Raw genomic sequence first — 19,323 nt, forward strand, 5'->3', positions numbered from 1 at the left:
ACGATCATCTCACATGAAAGCCTCTCACACAGAAGAATGACACTTCCCAGCCAGCATACTCATGTGGGGCCCAGATGGGCTCCACCAGGGCCGATATGTGGTGCCCAGCCTGGCTGCCCAACTGGGGCCCAGCTAAATTTGTCCTCAGTTTTCATGGAGGCCCCTCATGTGTCAGCCCTGATGGGCTGATGATGGGCCCTTGCTGGGCTTCATACGGGTCCCACATGGGCATAACTGGGTTTTCCCCATGTGGGTCCCACAGATTTTCCCTAATATGGGCTGATGATGGGCCCTTACTGGGCTTCATATAGGTCCCATGTGGGCAAAACAGTTTGTCCTATGCCTGTACTTTTCATGGGTTAGTGATAGGACCTAACTCAATTTTGTATATATATATATATATAATAACATAACATTTAGTTTAGTAAAGAAAGGTGTGTAAAAGTTAAAACTAAAATGTTTCTATATATGAAACGAACATAGACAGTTGATGCTTCTTTTCAATACAGTAGCGTTGGTAATGAGATTGGTATTGAATAGCGGTGATGATACATTAGGAAGTCTAAATGAAGAGTAAAACAATGATTAGAAGACTAAAAAGCTAATATAGCGAAAAAAAGGAGAGAGGCCAAACAAATTTCTAAGGAAAACGGTTTATTCAACAACAAATATAGAAAAAACAGTGTAATGTGTGTATGTGTGCTATGTAATGATGATGGTCTTCTACTCCTGTGTCCTCCCTGTTCCATCGGCCCTTTGAAACGAAAAAAAAAAGGATGAAGACGGACCTTACCTCATTTAATAGTGCTTTGAGATAGCTGATTACTGTGATCTATGAAGTATCTCAAGGGTGCTCCAAATTGAATTTAAGACTTTCATAGACCCTATACAGCCTATATACTGTAGCAATATGAATCTGTCACAGCTAAATTGTCATGAAATTTAAACCCAAAATGGCAAAACAACAGATCATTCTTGTAGCAAACATCATTCCTAACTATAAATATAAAATATATTTTAATTTTTATATTTTTAAACCTTTAAGTGTCGTATTTGTTTTGATGCCAAAATTCACACTGTGATTATGAATACAGCAAACACTATAAAAAAATAAAAAGTTGAGTGTAGAAAAAGCCCTGAGCACGGTCTCTGTCATTTATATCTTGCATATTATGTGACTTACAGGTTTTGCTCTCCTCCATGTGCTTTCATGGCACGGTTTCCTCCCCTGTCCCTAGCACCAATCAGCCATTTTGACACTGCCTTTTCCGCATTCTATCTTGTTATGTCTTTGGTGAGGCAATTTCTTTTCAAACTCCCTAAGTGACATCCAGAAAAAGCAGAGAGGGAGAGGTGGAGCATGAATCACAAAGTGTATTATTTAGATGTTACATATGGTGAAATAAATATTTAAAAATAATGTTTGTCATTTCTCTGTCATGGTATATGGCATAGGTCTGCACCTACTAATAAGCCGGATGAATAGCCGACTGGCCCTCTCTCTCCCATGCACTCTGCACAACACAGAGGCTGATGCTCAGTGGCGTGGGAGTGGACTGCCATCTTTTATAAATGTATATATTTCTTGATTTTCTATTTTTTTAACACCTGATTCTATTTTTAATATAAGGATCAGCTTAATATTTTGTATAATTAACTAAAATAGAAGATTGCATTAAAAAGTTATGTTGAAAAATTTGAAATTGTGATAAGATAAACTAAATAAATAAATAACAATATACACAAAATACATATGTAAATACAATAAAACTGCATTATCCGTGTATGGTTCATTCTTTCATTATTCTGTTTTAAAAAACAAAATCAGTAAAACAAGCAAATGGGTCCGTTTCTCCGTCTTGAAACCATAACGGAAAAACCGAAAATGAAAAAATGAGAGACAGCAACCACGTAAATATGTGTGTCTGCACCTTTATTGAAATGGTAATTCATTTTGCAAAATGGTTTCAAGACGGAGAAACGGACCCAATTGCTTGTTTTCCTGATGATCACGGACATAGACATATGTCTATGATCACAGATTGCCAACTTGCGAGCGTCCTAGCGGAAACGGAAACACTGTTCGTGGGTAACACAGAGTTTAGCCAATCGCAGACCCCGCTGGTAGACATTGGGATCATGGGTAATGTAGTACTTCTTCGACTACGTGAAAATGAATGTAACGGTCAAACCTATATTTGGATAAAAAACCTCTGAAAAAAAACGATACGAGCGTCTGACAGTTGCGTAGTTCTAACATAATTAGTGAGTCTACACTGGCAAATTAGGACATTACATGTTAAACTCATTTACATTCTTGCTAGCTAACGTTCTTGCTAGCTAACAGATGTTTAACTACTTGGCTAAACGTCTGTTAGCTAGCAAGAACGTTGCTAAAGGGAAAAAATTGTTGAACAAACTTTTAGGTTTACACAGTGCTTTTTCAGTTCTATGGTGTTTGTTTGTTAGTCAGGACTTACCTTCGACACTGTCTGGCCCAAATCAAAACTTGTCTTCTTCAAACTGGTGATCCTGAGGCAACTCAAGAATGAATGAGTGTAGTGAGATTACTTCTCATCTCCATGACAACCCCTGCCACACACGCGCACAGTTTATAAAAAATGCACTGGCTGAAAGACTGGCTGTGGTTGAGATTATTCATGTTTTTCTTAGTTCCTTTTTTTACCTCACATTATAGTGGCTGAAATACCAAAACATTTTGATGACACCTTAAGTTTCAATAATATAACCATATTATAACAATTAAATTTTTTGCCCAGTTGGGATCCATCTAGTTCCCATATGTGCTGGCCAACTGGGATGCCCATCTCTCGCCCATGTATATTCTTCTGGGATGCCCATGTGGGGCCCAACACCAACCCACTTCAAAGCCCACGCTGAGCCCATGCCCAGTTAAAGCCCATGTAACCCAAGTAAATCTCATGTGGGCCCCATTTGGACGTGTTGGCTGAGTTACAGTGCAAGCGAGCTCAGCTGGTTTTGATATGATACGTGACTGACTTATGTGGCATGATTTAGTTCGGTAAAGTTGGAAATATATTCACAGATTCTAACTTTCCGGATCAATAACTCATAAGTGAAACATTTTTAACACACAAACGACGACTCAGTACTACCGTAGTAAGGTAGACAACGAGCTACAACCGTATTTTCATCAAAACAAGCTCCTCTGGGCTGGACATTAACACTGGTCTATATGGTCAGCCGTCTGTGAGACGAGGGCGCAGGGAACGTCTACAAAGTGCAACACTGAAAAGAGATACTACAAAAAATATTCAATAACTTCACAATTATTCACTGTAGTGTCACGAAAATCACTCCACACACCAGTGGTCTCCTATTGGTTATTACATAATTTTTTGTTTGGAAAAAATGTGCTTTGGCATAATTTTAAAAAATGTTTTAATACCTAATCCATGTCTTATTATAAATCAGGATGTTATGGTATTAATCTGAAAGGTAAAACCATCAAATTTTACTCAATGGCCTTTGTGCTCTGTAATGTGGCCTTGGTGCCCCTAAAAAAAAAAAGAAAAAGAAAAGTGAAGGCCTTGCCCCTAAAATGACAAAATTCCAACACTGGTTTAGTCAAATATCCAGTTACAGACTGTGTTAATCAGGCTCAGTGTTAAGACTCCCATCAGTTTCATGGGGGAGATTGTTTTTGAACCTTTAGCTGAAATCAACACTCTAATATAAGTGTTGTTATTTTCATGGTGTGTGAAAACTGAGCAGAGGACAGTGGATATGGCAGCTTCTGTGGATTTGTTGCATCTGAATGCAAGTGGTGAGCTTCCAGGTTGGCAGGGATATTGTTCTTGATTTGCTGCAGAACTAGTTTCTGAAAACTCTTAGACAAATTAAAGGTGAGTTAAGCAATTGGGCAATAAGGCTAGCTACAGACTTTTTAGATATATGGACAATGGTGGCTGTTTTAATACAGGTCTCCTGTTACAGTGCGTATGTATAAAAGGTCAGTAATGATATTGCTATGCTCACACTCACTCACCATGATGTGAACACTGACAGTGGCCGGTCCGCTGGAGGTTGATAATATTTTACAGCTGACTCTTTGATGAGGAGGTCAAAGCAAACCTATGATGTGAAACATTTTTTATCTTCACGGGTACAACAGCTCGTGACAGGGGCAGTACCCTCAAAGGTACACAGTTGTACAAGACTATAGAAGAACCCTGCATATGAAGACAGAAGAACCACATCCCGGTTAACTTCAAACCCAGCAACACACTGATGCAGAAACATGTCCACCCTAAGCACAAAACAACCCCTCCATAAGCGAATGGCACAGCACAGGAGGGCCAGCTCCTCCGGTCAAGACTCTGTCCACGTACATTTAGAAGAGAAAGGTCATTCATTTGAGGAAAACACCCATTCACAAATTGACCCCTAGCCCTTACGACCCACATGAAGGCTGGTTGGGTTAGCCACTCACTAGTGGCCCCAATGACAGAGTTCAAGCAAGACCCTCTAATGTAATGTAAATGGTATTTCTATAGGCTACTACAAAACTATGGGTGTGCCTTTTTTGCATCATTATCAATACTCACTAACCACCCAGTCTAAACAGCAATTTGGTCTCACACTGACATTGTCATTGCACCCCTTTATGTTGGAACAATGTTACAAACATGGACACATTGTCAGTTTGGAACTTATTAGTACCTTTTCAACTTTAACAACATACATATTACATCATGTACATATTAGTAGGGGTGTCAAATTATTGCGTTAATTGCGATTAATTAATTACAGTCATATTTAGCGCGTTGTGTTTTTTAATCACGTTAATCTAATTTTTAATCTCTAACTTTACTGTTTCTGTTTGCCAGTTGCCTTTTTATAAAATCTGTTTTTATGCGTTCAGCTTCTTGTGCTTGAGTGGAAAACAATGGTCAGTCACACCCTGAAAGTGGACATTGATTGGCTGTCATTGTGTTTGGGATGGTTTAGCATAAACTGATAGGCTCCCATTGTAGTTGGGAGGGCAAGTGAGGAGCTGTGAGTAGTGGAGAGGAGACGCGAAAATGGAGGAGCATGTGAGAGATGTCGGTCCAGTGAATGGGAAATTTACATTTCACAAATGCCCCGACGCCACCATTGATAGATGTAGAGTGATATGCCTTCTTTGTAAGAAGGAGTTTGCTTACCACCGAAACAGCTCAAGTTTAGCCTACCACATCAACACAAAGCACCCAGTCACTAGTGCAGCCAAAGTTAGCAGCGAAAACGTTTGCAATTTAGCGAGCCATAGCAAAGCTCTTCGCCAAATTAAGTTCGAGGAGAACACCCCGTGTATGAGCAAGTCTGTGACCGACAGGCTGACGAATGTTCTTGCCAAGTGGATAGCGATGAACTACAGGCCGATAAACATAGTGGAAGACGAGGGGTTAACAGAGGTGTTGCAAACTACGTCCAGTGACCCATCATAGCCGTAAGTCTGATTGACTTGAAATTTGACACACAAGTCCAGCTCCATGTGCTCTACAAAAAAGCCTCTTGGACCATGAAGCTCTGCCTACTTAGATTTTTTGCTAATTAGCATAATGTGAAAAACAGTAAAATGAATAGAACTTTTGAAAGATTGACTCTATCAACACCAAATTTGGTATAAGGCTTCGGGGGACGGATTGCCGCTTGCGGCTATATTTATGTTTTATTTTTTCACTTCGGACAGTTGCCAGGATTGTAGTGTTGACTATGTCACTAACTGTCTTTGCATCAAAGACACCAACAGTTGTACTACAGGGAAATGGTAAAAAGACAATTGCACGTAGGAAAATAGAAAAAAATACTTCATGATTCTGGTCATTCATAATAAATATTGTCTTACATGGTGGTGGCAGCATCATGCTGTGGGCATGCTTTTCTTCAGCAGGGACAGGGAAGCTGGTCTGAGTTGATGGAAAGATGGATGGAGCCAAATACAGGACATTCTTGGAAGAAAACCTGTTAGAGTCTGCAAAAGACTTGAGACTGGGGCGGAGTTTCACCTCCCAGCAGGACAATGAGCCACAGCTACAATGGAATGGTTTGGTTAAAAGCCTATTCATGTGTTAGAATGGACCAGTCAAAGTCCAGACCTAAATCTAATTGAGAATCTCTGGAATCACTTCAGACTAAACTAAAGCTATTTTGCAAGGAAGAATGGGCAAATATTTTAGTCTCTATATGTGCATTGCTGGTAGAGACCTTTTGCTGTCATTGCAGCGAAAGGTGGCTCTCCATTATTGACTCAGGGGGGTGAATAATTTTGCACACCACACTTTAGTTTTTTATTTGTAAAAAAAAATTAAAAACCATGTATCAATTTCCTTCACAATTATGCACCACTTTGTGTTGGTCTGTCACATAAAATCCCAATAAAAATACATATACATTCAAAATGTGGAAAAGTTCAAGGGGGGTGAATACTTTTGCAAGGCACTGTACATTATAGGAAGCCTCCAACTGATTTACTTCTTCTAATTATGTCATTTTAATTTCCTTTCGTCCTGGAAATTTAAGTAAAATTAAAGCTGCAGGCAGCGATGAACGGGCCCTCACAGTCCACACGCATCGGAAGTCTGAATTGGAAGTCTGTGGTGTTCAATCTATAGGAGGAGTTCGTTAAAGTACGAGGCATGGTCATCCATGAAGATGGGGGTGAAATGGGAACTTTGAATGAAAATGGCTGGCTTTTGTTGGAGTGACAGTTTGGTACCCCGGATGTTTTTTGTGCATCTGGTCATGATACTTATGCATACCGAATGTCATTCATGTATGTGCATGTAGGGGGCGGGGCTTGGATTTGTAATATTCCAGGGGGTGCTATAGAGTCCCCTGGTAACACCTTTCGTCAGCTATCCTCAGGAGGGCATTGGCAATTATTGTACCAAGTTTCGTGTTAATCCAAACTACCAATGTGGAGATATAAAATACGTCAATTTAAAGAGTGGCACCTAATGGTAAGCGGCCGAAATTTTGCACAGAGCCTTAGGGGCTCATGGGGAAGTAGTAACCTGAGTTTCATGTCATTCAGACACACCAATGTGGAGATATGCAACACTTGCTGTTTGGAACGAAATCTGCAGGATGTGAGTATTGAGTATTGAGTATCGTTTGAAAAATCTAAATTCTTTTAATAACTTTTTGTCAGGAGGGTCCACAGATATTGTGTGCAAAGTTTCGTGCAAATTGTTGAAATCACCTGGGAGGAATTTGAAAAAGTATTTTTATGAAACCTTGTATTTTTGCGAAACCTTGTATGTTTGCGAAACGGTAGGCGGAGGCCTGTATGAAAAGATTCAGCACAATTCAGGAAACGCGTGGTTATAGGGTTTTTGAATGTGCAATAAAGTATATGGGAGTTATAAGCCAAAACGCACCTCGATTATAGCGCCACCTAGTGGTGGAAACTTCCGACAATAGATTATAAAATTTTTTGGTAGGTGTGACCTTCATTACAAGTTTGGTGAGTTCGAGACCGAGACCTGCTTGGGCCTTAAAGTGAAACTCTCACCAAATTGCAACCTAGGCTTTTTTTGTGAATGTACATGAGTCAAACCTTCGTGTAAAATCATAATTACGAAGAAAAAGGAACTTTTAAGATTTACTGTTCAAAAACGTTATTTTTAGCAAACTCTGTGCACACAAACAATGTTCTCAATGCTCGTGTTCATGTGTAGAGACCCTGGTGATACTACGCACAAAGTTTCATGTTGTGTCGGGCCTTCTTAGTGTTTTAAAAATAGCGATTTTGATGCTATCGCTAATTTGCCCCAAGCACTCTCATTGAAAAGTTGAGTTTGACCCCAAAAAAGAAAAATATGCTAAATCTTAAAAGTGCCTATTTCGTCGTAATTATGCTTTTACATGAAGGTTTGACTCATATACATTCACAAAAAAAAGCCTAAGTTGCATTTTCACAAGAGTTTCACTTTAAACACCTATCATAGTCAGGACCAACGTAAATTCAAAGCTGTTGTTAAACCAAAGGCATGATTTTAGGCTCTTTTGAAAGATGATAAGGTTACTACTGCACTGATCTATAAGATTTTGAACTCACTGCATCATTAGGGCCCGAGCTGGTCAAAACCTGAGAGGTCCCTACTGTTTTTGTAGTATCAACTTTTTTGTCCAAAATGATCACATTTTTCACTGCCTGAACATACCCCAAAACTCACCAAACTTGAAACATAGGGCACACCTGCCGAAAAATGTTATAATCTATTGTCATTGTGAATTTCCACCACTGGGTGGCATGATTATTGCACAGGTGTGCCTTAGGCTGGCCACAGTAAAAGGCCACTCTAAAATGTTCAGTTTTATCGCACAGCACAATGCCACAGATGTCTTAAGGGAGCGTGCAATTGGCATGCTGACTGCAGGAATGTCCCCCAGAGCTGTTGCCCGTGAATTTAATGTTAATTTAATGTTCTTTACCATAAGCAGTCTCCAAAGGCGTTTCAAACAATTTGGCAGTACATCCAACCGGCCTCACAACCGCAGACCACGTGTAAACCACACCAGCCCAGGATCTCCACATCCAGCATGTTCACCTCCAAGATCGTCTGAGACCAGCCACCCGGACAGCTGCTGCAACAATCAGTTTGCATAACCAAAGAATTTCTGCACAAACTGTCAGAAACCGTCCCAGGGAAGCTCATCTGCATGCTCGACCTGACTGCAGTTCGTCGTCATAACCGACTTGAGTAGGCAAATGATCACATTCGATGGCATCTGGCACGTTAGAGAGGTGTTCTCTTCACGGATGAATCACGGTTTTCACTGTTCAGGGCAGTTGGCAGACAGCTTGTGTGGCGTTGTGTGGGTGAGCGGTTTGCTGATGTCAACATTGTGGATCGAGCGGCCCATGGTGGCGGTGGGGTTATGGTATGGGCAGGCATATGTTATGAACAGCGAACACAGGTGCATTTTATTGATGGCATTTTGAATGCACAGAGATACCCTGATGAGATCCTGAGGCCCATTGTTGTGTTATTCATCCATGACCATCACCTTTACATGAGGGAACAACTGTTTGGACTGAGGACAATGGGACACACCGGCATAGTTCACGACACCCCGGAGGAATTGAAGCTACACTACCATCAGTGTTTCCCACACATTCATTTATTTGTGGCGGCCCGCCACGAAAGAATTACGTCCGCCACAAATAGATTTTTCGGCTTTTGACTCGCTCGACCGCTCATAAAAGCAATGGGACTCTGTCTGTGAATGTAACTTGTAGTTACAATTCCGGTGCAGTAGGTGGCGGTAGCCTACTATGCATTGTAACTCCGCCAATAGCATTTAATCCACCTGGTGGGCCAGAAGAAGAAGACGACGACGACGACGACGAAGTGAAGGAAGAACGGACCGACCGGATCAAAATACGAGGGTAAGACGTCTTGGCAAACAAGTTCAAAAGTGGTCCGAACAACTCTAACTCATCATGTTATATTAGCATGTGTCTGTATTTATAGCTGGAAGCTCAACATGTCACAGATACATTAACTCACGCTGTAGTGTAAACGTTGGCTAACAGCCGCTAACCGTGGTCTCAACACGTTGCTCACACTAGCCCCTTTCACACAGCCGTTTGCATGCGGGGATCCTGTGCCAATTCTCCGCACCCCCCTCTGTGTGAAAGTTTCAGATGCGGAGAGGGGGGAAATTTCGCTGCAGCTCTGATCCGCCTCTGGAGGTAGTATCAGGGCCGCATTATTGGTGAGCCGTCCCAGTGTGAACGGATAATCCGGAGGCGCGGAGCGAGGGCGTGTCGGTCTGACAGTCTGATAACTACACAGGTCTTTCACTCAACTAAATGCAGAGAAATGTCCCACAAAGCAACGTTACAGGACCAAACAACAGTAACGTAGTAACTGTAACTGTCTTTGGCAACTTATATGAGGGAAAAAAATACCACAGATGTACGTGGAGAAGCGTATGTCCTGCCGACTCTTCGTCACATTTCTGTCCGAAAAACAGCGTCTGTCACCGGCAAACAACTTTAACTCACAGAGTGTTTGTGATAAAAATAAATCACCGCGACCGAGACTTCAGGGAACTTTCCCCCAGAAAACAGCCTCCATCCCCGCGAGTGACAGAGTCAGACAGTGTCCAGTTTACTGATGGTGATTATGTATAATTATGTAATTTAGCGCGAAAAACGTAACTTCGTCACTTTCCAGGATGTTTGGTGGGTCAGGATCTCATTCACAACACATTATAACAGCATCCATATGATAATAAACCGTCGCGGGTTTGGATTAACAGGGGGAACACCTGGGGAGACACCCACGTCATCAACATGACGTATACCGTCACGCCTCTTTAGGAGCCGCAGCGCCGGCTTTCTGTATGAATCACACACGTGAAGGCGGAGAGGCTTCGCTCTGTGTGAATCAACCTCGGCGGAGAATTGCCGAACCACCGCTCCGGAGATAATGCGGAGAGGCTGTGTAAAAAGGGCTAGTGCCGCTTAAGGTTAGACGGCACTGTACATAGAGCGGTTCTGCTCGTTAGTAATAAATTCTAATGTTGGATGTTCACTCCTTCACACAGATGAGTATAGAAAAATATTTTCAAAGGCCGAAAAGGGCTCGACTGGGAGAGGAGGTGGGCCTACAGTCCGGACCACAGGAGGTATTATCAAAACGGTGTAGACACTTAGAAATCTCATAAGGAAAGTGAACAGACGTCCATCAGTGTGAAAATTAATTTGCTTCCAGTACTTCCAGGCTTCAACTAGTGCCGCAGCTGGTGCAGCAGCGGCAGCTGAGGCAGTAAGAGAGGGTGAGGAGGAAGGGATAGTAAGTACGCAGGGAGATGTTGTAGGAGAGGAGGAAGACAGGCAGCATGTAGAGCCAGCTAGGGCGGAGGCAACAGGTGAGACTCAGCAAACACTGAAAAATAAAGCAGGGTCAGATCAGAAATGCACTTTTCTCATGAAAATGTATATTTTTATATTTATATTTATATTATAATTTATATTCTTATGTGCCTTATAGAGAGGACCACGACAAAACATAGAGCGACTGGGTTCGATCCAGAATGGCTAAAAATGCCACAATTTAAGTCATGGCTGTATAACACCCAGCACGGTAAGTTTAGTATCTTTATCGATAAAACCATGTCTTGTTTTTTGTTCTCTTTGTAATGTTATTGCTTTACATTTTAGGGATGTTTTGTCGATTGTGCCGACAGCACAAGCCTGCTGCCAGAAAAGGGCCAGGAAAGAGGGCCTTCGTTGAGTTTGGAGGAGGGGTCTACAGAAAAGACTACATCGAGAGGCACATCACCACAGAACACCACCAGGAGAGTGTTAGATGCCAAGCATCTCTTGCATCTGGTAGGTTCCAATTTCAACATCAAATATGCAATGATAATACAATTTGAGTTCAACATTTTAAAACATTTAATCATTTACAGGCATGTCACTGATGAATGCCTTTGAGCCCACAGTTGTTGTGGAGCATGAGGCAGTAATAGGTGGCTTCAAGTGCCTTTACTGGCTGATAAAAATGAACTGGCCCACCACACTAATTACCCCAAGCTTTTGAGCCTGGCTGAGCTTCTGGGGTGCGATTATTTTAGGAAACTGAAGGTAAAAGTCATCAAGATATTTAAAATAAAATCAGTCTTTACATTAATAAATAAAAATTACAAAACAAATGTTCTCTTTTTCCTAATGTCAAGATTGACCAGCGCAATAACTACAGATCTCATCGCATTATCGATGAAATGCTGGAGATCTTGGGAGAGGTTATTGAGGAACCAGTCCTCTCTGAAATCCAATCTTCAAAGGCAATTACCCTGGAGGTTGATGAAAGTACAGACGTCTCCACAGCCAGGCAGCTCGATGTGCATGTCCGGTATGGAAGTAGAATTTCATCAAAATCTTACATATCCTGGGTCATATATGTGAATACTTAATACTTTGCTTTCTCTCAGATACCTGGATAAAGAGGGGCATGTTTTCAACCAGTTCCTGGACCTGGTTGAACTTGCTGATGGCAAAGCACACACTATTGTGACAGCCATAAAGACTGCAATCTGTAAGAAAGGCCTGCCAACAGAAAGACTTTATGGAGTGGGGACTGATGGAGCAGCTGTTATGACAGGTATTATTATACATATCATGTAAAATTGTTTGTTATAACCTGTGTTTGTGACTGATTAATTTTATTTTAAAAACCTTTTTTTTTTAAAATTCAGGGCGTGTGAATGGTGTTGTGAAGCAACTTGCTGACAGCTATCCAAAGATCGTGGGTGTGGCTTGTGCAGCCCATAGATTAGCCCTTGCCTGCAAGGACTCATCCAACCATGTAAAGTACATGGCCACCTTCAGAGATCACCTGCAAGAGCTCCACTTATTCTTCCGCAACAGTGCAAATCGCACTGCAACACTCAAGGCAGCATCCATCACCCTTGGTGTTAGTGACTTAAAAATGAAGGTAATTGTAATTTGATATTGTAGTAGTTATCTTTTGTGTATTCATAATGTAAAATGTGATAGCATAGTTATTTTCTGTCTATTACAATATTCTGTCTTTTTTGCAACATTTCCAGGAAGTAAAAGACACACGTTGGCTGTCTCAGCACAAGGCAATTGAGAACTTGCAGAGAAACCTGCCAGCAGTCCTGGCAGCCCTGGCAGAGGAGGCAGAAATGCGTAGATGTCCAGTGGCAAAGGGTCTCTACACTTTTTGTGCCACCTACAGATTTGTGGCTGCTGTTTACCTGCAAGCTGATGTTTTGCCCCACCTTGCAAGTCTCTCCAGAGTATTTCAGAAAGCAGACGTCAACTTCCTTCATATAAAGGAGATGGTATGCTGAATGTGCACATTTAATTAGTGTGATAAAAGTCAGTGTGTTTTGATACATTGAAATAGGGGTCCTTTCCATATCTGACCAGTAACAGCAGCTATGTTTTTTGTTTTGTTTTTTAATTTAGGTCCCTGTCACCATTAATACTCTGAGGAACATCAGAGAAGCTGGACAGACTCCACTCCCGGGATCATTTCTGTCTCGCCTCCACGAGGACCTGGATAATTCCCAAGGTCTTGGGGCCTTTAACATACAGCATGAGGAGGAGAGGGACAGGAGAGGACGGGGGCAAGGAGATGGCCAGGAAGCCACAAGGGAGGGGCAGTGGGCCAGATTCCAGCAAGAGGTAAATAATGATTAAAGTAATGATTTACCTCTTACATGTTTTTTATTTGTACTCCTGACTCTATGGTCTGACCCTTAATGACTATATTAAAGGTAGCTGTAAGCTCATCTTCCTATGTTCATTGTAGGTCATCCACCCTTACCTAAGTGGCCTGGAAAAAAACCTTCACCTGCGGTTCCATGACCTGGACATACTTGGGGCTTTCAGTGTCTTTGGACCTAAATCGGCTGCTCTGCAAGATGACTCTGCTAACATCGACAATCTGAGGATTCTTGCCAGAAAATTCTGCCCTGAGCAACAGAATGAGGTCCTGCAGGAGTGGACTTCATTTAAGAACCATGTCCTTACTGGGGCATTCAAGGTGGGCGAATTAAACTGATTTATAACTATAGGATTCATATAATAGGATATGATTAATAACACACTCACTAACTAACTATTGCCAAATTTGTTTTTTGAAGGACAAGAACCAGGCTGACATCCTTACTCTGCTGGCAAGTGAGTTCGACGAATGGGATAATGTCTACCCTTGTCTCAGCCTCCTCGCAGGCATTGCCTTGGTGATCCCCGTTTCAAGTGTTAATTGTGAACGGGATTTTTCTACTCTGAATAGGGTAAGAGCATCACTCTGAGGAGCAAAACAAATATTTTCTTTATTGGTGCAGTTTATGACATTTTTTTTTTTTGATGAATCCTTAGGTGAAAACAGACCTGAGGAATCAGCTGCAAGGAGAACACCTGGCTGCCTGCCTGAGAATCTCCATCAACGGACCTGACCCCAAGGAATTTCCTTACGATAAGGCCTTGCAATATTTTTTTCGGAAGCCCCGAAAAATTCATTGCCCTAACAAAGGGTGCAAAGTCTGTAGGCAGTAGGAAAGAAAGAAGTCTGTGTCTGAATCTGTATATATATGTCAATTTATCTAATCTGTATATAAATATGTACATAAAGTGTTGTTATTATATTCCAACTCCGCGTTCTTCTTGGTCATCGCCGCTGCCGCCGCCACCCCCCACCCACACCACCACAAATAGATGCCTGTCCTGTGGGAAACACTGACCATGGAAGCAAAGCTGGAGCTTTGATTAAGGCAAGGCTCTTGGAGAAGCGGTGGAGGTTTAAACCGACCATTCCCTCATGTGTGATGGGAAACGTGAACTCTCTAGCCAACAAGACTGACAAGCTAGCGACACTTGTGAAGAACTTGAAGCTGTACAGGGAGTGCAGCCTACTCTTTACTATGGCTACTATGGCTCACTAGCAACATTCCTGATGCTAACGTGGAACTACCCGGCTTTACAACTGTACGGGCGGACCAGGACCTCAAGCTAAGTGGCAAACGCAAAGGTGGGGGCCTCTTACTTTTCGTAAACAACAGATGGTGTAACCCAGGACATGTGACTGTAAAGGAGATAACGTGCTGCCCAGACATCGAACTGTTAGCTTTTAGTCTCAGACCATATTACATGCAGAGAGAGTTCTCACACTCCATAGAGTCTTCAGACTCAGCACCCAGATGCCTTCATTGTGATCTCAGGCGACTTTAATCATGTAACACTGAACTCATCACTGACTGCCTTTTATCGGTTTGTGAATTGCCCCACATGAAAAAACTAAAGAATTGACCTCATGTATGCCAATACAAAGGACGCTTACACTGCCACCCCACTGCCACCACTTGGGAAATCAGATCATAACCTGGTTTTCTTACAACCACTGTACACCCCACTGGTCTCCGCAGACATCCCATTACTACTTGCTCCTTCAGGAAGTGGTCCCCAGAGGTGGAGGAGGCTCTGAGGGACTGCTTCGAATCAATGGATTGAAATGTGCTTCAGGAGTCACACGGCGAGGACATTGAGGGAGTCACTAACTACACTACTGACTACCTGAACTTCTGCATGGATATTGTTGTTCCCACAAGGACTGTACGCTGCTTTCCTAATAACAAGCCCTGGATAACCAGCAATGTCAAAAATCTCCTCAATAAGAAGAAGAGGGCATTTAAAGAGGGGGACCAGGCAGAGCTGAGGCACGTACAGAGGGAACTCAAGGCTAAGCTGAAAGAGGCTAAGGAGGAGTACAGGCGGAAGGTGGAGCAGAAGCTGCAGGAAAACAACTTGAAGGAGGTTTGGGATGGGATGAAAACAATCACAGGCTGCAAGAAGGGGAATAGCATCGTGGAAGGAGATGAGCTGAAAGCTCATCAACTCAACCTCTTTTAAAATAGGTTTGACTGTCCACCCCCCACAGCTACCCCTACCTGTCCACCCCATGTCCCCCCCTCACTTTCACCTCCACCACAAACTGCTGTCTCACCCCTCCCCAATGCTGTGACCACAGATAATGTGGCTCCACTCAACCAGCAACCACCAATCAGCCACCACCCGCGGATGCATCCCCTCCCAGGGAGAAGCAAAGGCAATGAGACCCCCCTCTCTCCGATCATCAAAGCAGACCAGGTTAGAACAGAGTTGAGGAGAATAAAAACTCGGAAAGCGGCCGGGCCTGATAAGGTGTCTCCTAGACTGCTCAAAGCCCATGCTGTGGAACTGGGGGAGCCTCTTCAACTTGTATTTAACCTGAGCCTCCGACAGGGAAAAGTTCCAGCACTATGGAAAACTTCATGCCTCATCCCCATCCCTAAGAAACCACATCCAAGCGAGCTAAATGACTTCAGGCCAGTTGCTCTAACATCCCACATAATGAAAACCATAGAACGACTGTTACTTCTCCTCCTCAAACCCCAGGTTCGCCATGCACTTGACCCACTACAGTTTGCGTACCAGGAGAAGGTGGGTGTGAAGGATGCAGTCACATACCTACTGCACAGAGCACACTCTCACCTGGACAAGGGGAAAGGTGCTGTGAGAATCATGTTCTTTGACTTCTCCAGTGCCTTTAACACCATCCAGCCCCTCTCACTGAGAGACAAGCTTATGCAGATGGGCCAATACAGATGCACTCTATAAGAAAGGGCAGAGTCGACTTTACTTCCTGAGGAGGCTGCGGTCCTTCAATGTCTGCAGCAAGCTCCTCCGAATGTTTTACCAGTCTGTCATTGCCAGTGTACTCTTTTAAGCTGTTGTGTGCTGGGGAGGTAGCACTAATGGGAGGGACACTGGGCAGCTGGACAGGTTGGTAAGAAAAGCTGGCTCTGTTGTTGGAATGGAACTGGAGGGCATCATAGCAACAGCTGAGAAAAGAACACTGAGCAGGATGCTGGAAATCCTGGACAATGACCGCCACCCATTACACAACACTTTTAACAAACAGAGGAGCATTTTATACAAGTCAACTACTTAACCCTACTTTCTTAATTCAATGAAAATTAAGCAATAAAACAATGACTTACAGGACTTATTTAAAAAAACATTTCATTAAATGGCTAATATACAAGACAAAAAAAAATACAAATTTGTATCCCTTCCAGGAATCAAACCCCAGTCACCTGTATGACAGACAACTGCGCTACCCCCTGTGCTACCTTTGCACTCAATGTACAAGTTTCACGACAGTGTCTTTGTTGCTGCTCTGTATTGTGTGCTCTGTAACTGTGTTGCTGTCCCGGTCGTGCCGGTAACGTTATGTCCTCCAGCAGGACGAACGAAAGAAACGAAAACTATGAATTATGTTTCTGACTGCTTCTCTCTGATTTCTCTGAACAGTTTTTTTTCTTTCAGAAATTTGCTTATATGTCCTTTGAAACCGATTCCAATATCGCTGAAAACTCCATATTTCTTGTCCGAGCATGGCTGGCAGTGAAAGCTGTAAAATACATAGAAGTATTTTTGTTTACGGTTGTTTAATGTGAGAATGAAATTTGGGAACTGTTATTGGACCAACCTGCTGTCAATCTTGTATTTTGGTTGCTGATTGGTAAGGGAGGACGTCCTCCCTTAGCGCGTCATTTTACGTGTCTTAGCCAATCATAGATCAGCATGAAAAACTCCTAAATGCATTGAGTGAATGGAAGGAGATCCCTCCCACGGAGGACAGAAACCCTCCGTCCTCCTCTAGCCCCCACCTTCCTGCTCCCTGCCCTGCTTAAATCTGAGTTTGCTAATCACTTCCTACTTTTTTCTCACTGTGTGACTACGTGGTACTTTCAAAGCAAAGTATTTGTAATGATCCATACTTAATTTACTTCCAGTATATTTAATTAATAAAACAAAAGAAAGAAGTGTGGCAAGTCAACGAGAAGGTTACATTTGCTAGCAAACATCCAGCTTTACAAAGAACCAAAAGGAAAAGAAAAGTGTTCCTGTTGCAGCCTATATGTAGTACATTAATACAGCTGCAGCTGGTTGACGGTCAATACAGGTGTTTGCATCACAGGTTGATCTGGAGGTCTCACACTTTGCCACAGCTGACTGACCTCACGCTGAGTTCATGCTGGATTTCAACATACTGTGCGGCATAGGCGCCGATTTATGTTTTTGCCTGTGGGTGCTCAATTATTTTTTTTTGGTGGTCAAATTAAATAAATACCACCAAGGTAATGATTGTCACAACTACTACTACAGCTTAATAACGATGTATGCGGCTGGGAACAATGGCTTTAAAGGAGTCATCACCCGGAAATCGCAATTTCTCTTGTTAAAACATGCATATTGGTGTTGGACCTCAGTTGAAACTTGCCTGAAAAGCTGGAGTTTGAAAGTGGCTCAGTTTTTTCACTTTGGCTCTTTTTCCGAACAGGGATAGCGCACAAGGGTGTGCATTCCTAAAGCACGAGATTTTGACTCTGCTCCTGTGGTGACGTTACCACAGGAGGCTACTTGCATAACTAACTGCTAACTCCTAACTGTTGATAAATTAGCAATTATCATATTGAGGTGCTTGTATCTAACTACAGGCAGGGTGAGTAGACACTCACTCGAAATGAAAAAGTAAGAAAAAGAATTTACCATTCAGAGACATCCTGCTGTAAACATGTCTCTTCCACCGTCACTCTTCCGTTCGGGTTCCGACTCCGGCTCGAACATAAATGCCTAAATTCCGTAAGGTTCGTCATGTAGTATGTGCGCCATGACAGGGGGCTGTTTATGTTTTGGAGTCTGTGTGCATGCAGGCTAGCCCCCCATTCCGGCTCTGTCCTTCCTGCGGCCAATCAACGCGCGCCTCATTACATATTAATACAATGCACATCCGGACCAGTCAAAACCTCGCACGTAATCTCGCGGTATGAAAACGTGTCAGAACAAGCTCCAAGGGGGACTGGATACGTAAAAAACCAGGTCCTTTAAGTAACCATTTGAACGCACTGCGGAATGACAGAAATACCCGATAGTTAGTTACAGGTGTCGCAAGTTAACCTGGATGCTGCGCACTCAACACCACAGCTAACAGCTATCAGCCAACAGCTAACAGCCAACAGCGGTCTCCACGTTGCTCTCGAGCCGCTCGGCGTGAACAAATGCCTCAGACGTTCCACCCATGAGTTGTTTGTGAGTACAGACATTCACAACACATCCCATGTTTTTTGTTGTGTGCATGCCGTCAACTGTCCGGGCGCTGCACTTCCACACTTCTGAGTTCCGCCCCTTGCGTTCCATCAACATTACGCTGTCTATCAACATGTAGAAAATCGATTTTTGACATTTGTGAATCGATTCAGAATCATCCACGTCCGAATCGCGATTCATCTAAGAATCGATTATTTTTCCCACCCCTAATATGTGTATATATCTATATATATATATATAGATATATATATATAGATATATAGATATATATATCCAATCCCTGATCAGGATGTAACGTCCGATTCCAAACGAGTCTGAAACCACGTGATCGGCCCCGATTTCTGATCGCGTGATCGGATCGGGACATCCCTAATAAAAACCTTTGACCTGCAATTTTCTGTTTCTAAACAGAAGTTATTGTGCTTGGTTTTTAAACATCTTAGAGACACATTATCTAATGATATAGCTAATGTGGACGGCATTACTCTGGCTTCCAGCACCACAATAATGAATCTGGTGGTTATCTTTGATCAGGATTTGTCCTTTAACTTCCACATAAACACATTTCAAGGACTGCCTATTTCCACCTAGGGAACATTGCAAAAATCTGGAACATCCTGTCTCACAAAGATACATAGAAATAAATCCATGTAATG

The 19,323-nt window shown here is 42.6% G+C and overlaps 1 protein-coding gene and 1 long non-coding RNA gene across 4 annotated transcripts; one reads left to right on the forward strand and one right to left on the reverse strand.

Annotated features, from left to right (window-relative positions):
- Positions 1 to 641: 641 nt before the first annotated feature.
- LOC115569692 (uncharacterized) lies at positions 642 to 1,495 on the reverse strand. The gene is made up of 2 exons (XR_003981603.1): positions 1,184 to 1,495; positions 642 to 754 (listed from the first exon to the last, which is right to left on the reverse strand). It is a non-coding gene; the product is annotated as an uncharacterized LOC115569692 (long non-coding RNA).
- A 7,848-nt stretch (positions 1,496 to 9,343) lies between these two features.
- On the forward strand, positions 9,344 to 14,105 carry LOC115569633 (zinc finger protein 862-like). 3 transcript variants are annotated; one of them, XM_030397651.1, is made up of 12 exons: positions 9,344 to 9,421; positions 11,034 to 11,126; positions 11,204 to 11,374; positions 11,455 to 11,629; positions 11,722 to 11,897; positions 11,977 to 12,146; positions 12,241 to 12,479; positions 12,595 to 12,852; positions 12,980 to 13,198; positions 13,326 to 13,559; positions 13,660 to 13,812; positions 13,898 to 14,105. In XM_030397651.1, exons 5-12 carry the CDS (start codon positions 11,767 to 11,769, stop codon positions 14,072 to 14,074), a joined length of 1,581 nt encoding a protein of 526 aa, XP_030253511.1. In that variant the 5' UTR covers positions 9,344 to 9,421; positions 11,034 to 11,126; positions 11,204 to 11,374; positions 11,455 to 11,629; positions 11,722 to 11,766; the 3' UTR covers positions 14,075 to 14,105. The 3 variants fall into 3 exon arrangements, with proteins under 3 accessions (XP_030253511.1, XP_030253513.1, XP_030253512.1); XM_030397653.1 differs by having other exon boundaries at positions 11,230 to 11,374; XM_030397652.1 differs by lacking the exon at positions 11,455 to 11,629.
- The last annotated feature ends 5,218 nt before the right edge of the window (positions 14,106 to 19,323 follow it).

This window comes from Sparus aurata, chromosome 19, assembly GCF_900880675.1.
Source record: "Sparus aurata chromosome 19, fSpaAur1.1, whole genome shotgun sequence".
In the NCBI taxonomy this organism is placed as follows: Eukaryota; Metazoa; Chordata; class Actinopteri; order Spariformes; family Sparidae; genus Sparus; species Sparus aurata.

Excerpts from the sequence above, each read along its gene's own strand:
- LOC115569633 (XM_030397651.1), top strand. The coding sequence starts at position 11,767 with ATGCTGGAGATCTTGGGAGAGGTTATTGAGGAACCAGTCCTCTCTGAA. Across the intron at positions 12,480-12,594 it reads TTAGTGACTTAAAAATGAAG|GAAGTAAAAGACACACGTTG; the intron begins GTAATTGTAATT and ends CAACATTTCCAG. Across the intron at positions 12,853-12,979 it reads TCCTTCATATAAAGGAGATG|GTCCCTGTCACCATTAATAC; the intron begins GTATGCTGAATG and ends TTTTTAATTTAG.